This window comes from Myotis brandtii, unplaced genomic scaffold (genome assembly GCF_000412655.1).
Source record: "Myotis brandtii unplaced genomic scaffold, ASM41265v1 scaffold305, whole genome shotgun sequence".
Taxonomy (NCBI): Eukaryota; Metazoa; Chordata; class Mammalia; order Chiroptera; family Vespertilionidae; genus Myotis; species Myotis brandtii.
The window spans coordinates 1236243-1240939 of NW_005361652.1; the positions used below are offsets into that span (position 1 = coordinate 1236243).

The window sequence follows — 4697 nt, forward strand, 5'->3', positions numbered from 1 at the left end:
ATGTATGTATGTATTTAAAGTTCCTTGAATATGGTAAATTGAGGATGGAATTATTATAATTCTAAAAAATTATATTCAAGAATTTTCTAGGAAATTACCCTTAATGCTATTAATTGTATTTTGTTTTTCGAATGAGGAAATGGCACAGGGGCTAGAAGTACATTGTGTGGCTACAATAATAAAGTTAATTGAATTATTAGAGCACCAGTTTACAGATCTCTTAGCTTCAAAGGGTTGTTGTGATGGTCTAAGTTTAAGCTTTATTTCAGTTATATGAAGCTAAAAATTAAAAATAAATCATTAATGTTGTGAAAAATCCTTGGAAGACTTCAGTTGTACAACTATAAAGCATTATTTTTACAGTAAGCTACTTAAAGAACAATATGTTTCCATCATCTCCATAGCTACTAATAGCACTAGACTATATACTAAGCTTTCAATAGATCTGCTTGCTGATCAAACAGAGGGCATTTAAGGGAAAGGGAAAAGAGATGAACCTTGCATTAATCAACTTCAAGTGTCTAGTCCTGGTTCCACACAAAATGAAACCACAGTGAATTATTTGAATGACTTATGATGTGAGGAGTGAGTGTAGTTTTTCTAGTCTATAGCAAATGGAGAGTTTTATTTCTACACTAGCTCTTTGAAATGTGTACATAGATGTATATTGTCCAAATTGCAGTTTCAGTGAAAATTTTAATAACATGAATTATTATTTAATTCATCTCTTCTACTGTTTTTCTGTGATTTGGAGGTGAACCATGCCAAAGATTTCTCTATCACCCTGAGCAATGAAATTATTTGTTTTTCATTTTGGAGCTAAATTACTGTAGGGATTAATAATTGACTTTACATTTATTCATTTTTAAGTTTAAAAAGCCCTCTATCCCTGAAAGTTAAATTTCCATATAAAGCCACATAATATTTTACCAAGAAGTTGCAAGCAGCATGAACTAGACATTCTTCCTCAACTATGGAGAACTCCCAATGGTCTAATTTGTCTACAGTCTTAGAAAATATTATTTTTCTGCATATAGGAATAGTGGCTGGTATTTCCTATTAGAGTTTAGTGTGAAAGGAGGAGCTGCCTGCCTTTTAATCTTTTATTTTATCATTTAAAATAAACATTAGTCAAAAGCCCTTTCCAAATTTGTATCCTCACTATCTGCATCCTTGCACTTACTCTGTAATCATAGGAGCGTCTAGGGTCCTCATCACAGTCAATCACTTCAGGTGCCATCCAGTATGGTGTCCCAATGAAGCTATTTCTCCTACCATTAGTTCTGCTCACCTGGGCACTCACTCCAAAATCCACTGAAAAAAATCCAGCATATGTCAAAATAATTTATCAGTAACAAAAAGCTCAATAAGTTATTGCTTTAACTTAGAAAGAAAATACAAAAGCCACAATGGATAACAGATTTTTATTCCAGCTCAGAAAACCTTACCATAAAGTCTATTCCAGGGATACTGGGAAATAGGATTTTTATGCTATTTATATTGGAAAGAGACTCAGCAGTGCTATTATAAATCTACAGTAGGTTTGGCTGAATGTTTACCATGAATATTAAAAATAAAGTTCCATCAGTACACCCTAAACCTCTGAAGTGATAACATATGTAGTGTTTGGACCTGTCACCAAGCTGGAGGAAGACCAGCACTATTAGCAACATATAAGAAATCTAAAACCTAGTAGTAGCTTATTAGGAGACCTCATTCATGACAGTAGAAATTCCTATCACGCTGATAAAGAAAAATGAGTTTTCTGCTAGAATTTAAGTTCTTCTACAGATCTTCTGAATCAGAGGCAAATATTTACTATAATAAATACAGCTTAGCTTAGACTATGAAATTTCAGTCTTCTATTCATCTGTGGGATACATTATATGAAAATATTTAGTATGGTATCCTCAGAAACAGACAGAAAAAAAGGCTAGAGTAGACTGGAGTATTTAGTTGAGAACAAATAATACAGGGATAAAAAATGAAGTAGATTTTCTAACTTAGAATAGTTTCCAGGAATCAAGAGGATGGAGAAAACATTGACTGAAAAGTAGTTTGAAAAATTTAGAAAAATAAAAAAAATAAAAAGCTAAGCATTTAAGGCAGTCTTTAAAGATCTAATAAGAACAACAATAAAAAGTCCATGATATGTAAAATTCATCATGCACAACCTCATTATCTAGATTATTTTGGAGAATAAGTTAAAGCAGAGCTCAGCATTTAATTATCCCTGAGGGCCAACTTTAAGGGCCAAGAAATATCTGTGAAAGCTATAGTTGATATAAGACATTCAGGGAATAAAATAAAAGGATAAAAGATGAGAAGAAAGAGTGACCAATAGAATAAAAGGGGAAAAAAAGAAAAGCTGAAAATAAAGGTAAAGATCAGACTTTAACAGTGGCATAATTTAAACTCTTCTGTAATGATTTAGGGACCAGAATATGAGGATTATTGGTCAATTGCAATTGTAATCAATCATTTTCCAATCTCTTTCTTTTCTGAGACTCCATTTGGCAGTCATTGGTTTTGCCCTCCTTAGAAAATGTCCCCTGATACCTTGCCCCATCCAATGTGAAGCCCCATCCAAGCTGTTTGCAGCAGCTTCTCCATATGAATGGTTTGTCCTGGCTCAGGCTTCAGACTTTGCTAAAATCTCTCAAACAAGCTGAAGCTGGTGACAGTGTGCCCCAAACCTATCAATAAAAGGCCCAAGACCTGGCACTAGCACCAGCACCAGCCTACCTTGCTTCACAGCTGGGCCTCGCTGGGAAACTCCAAGCCCAATACAAATAGCAAAGAGCAGCAGTCTGCAGATTTTTCTGTAGTTCCTGTCAGGTGGTCCCAGGCAGTGTCTGGAGGCCCTAGAGCCAGTGCACCCTGTGGACAGCTTTAGACCATAGTAGATTGCAACTCTACACATCCGCAAGAGACACGCTCAAGACACAGACTTAGTGAGCACCAAAGCCCCACTGAAGCAAGTCCTGCTCCATAGGGGTGTCTCCTGAATAGCAGCTCTGCCACTGTAGTTGTGACTGGTACTCACAGCCAGTTGGCCTGGAGGCCAATTACTTCCAATGAAGCCAACAGCAATAAAGGCTCATCTACAACAAGACTGTGCACACAGACCACACAGGGGTGTACCTAGAGTGCACAGCTCAGGTGACTGGGAAAGCTGAGCCACTGGACCCTATAGGACACCTACTACATGAGGTCAATTTACCAATTCCAGGATAGAGAAAAGATCTACTTAATATATAGAAATAAAAACAAGGAAGCAACTAAAGTGTGGAGACAAAGAAACATGTCACAAATGAAAGAAATGAAAGCAAGCAAACAACTGATTATAGAGTTCAAAACCATGGTTATAAGGTTACTCAAAGATCTTCATGAGACTTTTAAGGATCTTAGTGAGAATGTCAAAGACATGAAAAAGGACCAGTCAGAAATTCAGCATACGCTGACTGAAATAAAGAATAATTTACAAGAATAAATAAATAAATAAATAAATAAGAATAATTTACAGGGATTTAACAGTAGAGTAGAGGATTCCAAGAATAAAATCAATGTTTTTGGAATATGAGGAAGCAAAAATCACCCAATCAGAAGAACAAAAATAAAAAAGAATCCAAAAATATGAAGATAATATAAGGAGCCTCTGGGACAACTTCAAGCATACCAACATTCACATTATTGGGGTGCCAGAAGAAGAAAGGGAGCAAGATATTGAAAACCTATTTGAAGAAATAATGACAGAAAACTTACCCTACCTGGTGAAAGAAATAGACTTACAAGTCAGGAAGTGCAGAGAGCCCCAAACAAGAGGAACCCAAAGAGGCCCACACCAAGACACATCATAATTAAAATGCCAAGGGCTAAAGACAAAGAGAGAATCTTAAAAGCAGCAAGAGAAAAGCAGTTAGTTACCTACAAGGGAGCACCTGTATGATTGTCATCTGATTTCTCAATAGAAACTTTGCAGGCCAAAAGGGAGTGGCAAGAAATATTCAAAGTGATGAACAGTAAGAACCTATAATCAAGATTACTCTACCTAGCCAAGCTATCATTTAGAATTGAATGTCAGATAAAGAGCTTCATAAATAAGAAAAAGCTAAAGGAGCTTATCACCACAAAATCAATATTACATAAAATGTTGAAGGGTATTCTTGAAGAAGAAGAAGGGATAAAAAATAGGAACAATAAAATGGCAACAAATACATATCTATCAACATTTGAATCTAAAAATCAAAATAAACAAGAAATATAATGAATGAAATAAACATGAATAAAATAGAATCAGAGGCATGGAAGCATGGTACAGACTGATGAATCTCAGAAGGAAGGGGGAAGTGATGGTTTTTACCTATAGATATAGACAGTGGGATGGGGAAGGGGTGGGGCAGGAACAGTGGAGGGAAACAATGACTGGGGGAAATAATTACTTCAACAATAAAGATTATTTTAAAAACAGAAAATGTTGCTTAAAAATATGCTGGGATTGTGGCCAATTACTCAATGGTTAAAGCGTCCACCTGCAGTTCGAAGGGTCTCTGGTTTGATCCCTGGCCCAGGGCATATACCTTGGTTGCAGGTTCGATCTCCTGCCATGGTCAGGGTGTGTATGGGAGGTAACCAGTCAATGCGTCTCTCTCACATCTCTCTCTCTCTCTCTCTCTCTCTCTCTCTCTCTCTCTCTC

General features: G+C 36.2%; 1 protein-coding gene across 1 annotated transcript in view; it reads right to left on the reverse strand.

The window, feature by feature from the left end:
- NRK (Nik related kinase) overlaps positions 1-4697 on the reverse strand; it is a 91290-nt gene that overhangs the window by 67306 nt on the left and 19287 nt on the right. Inside the window, exon 6 of the mRNA XM_014542595.1 lies at positions 1184-1314. Coding sequence (XP_014398081.1) covers positions 1184-1314 — 131 coding nt within the window. The remainder of the gene's footprint in view (positions 1-1183; positions 1315-4697) is intronic.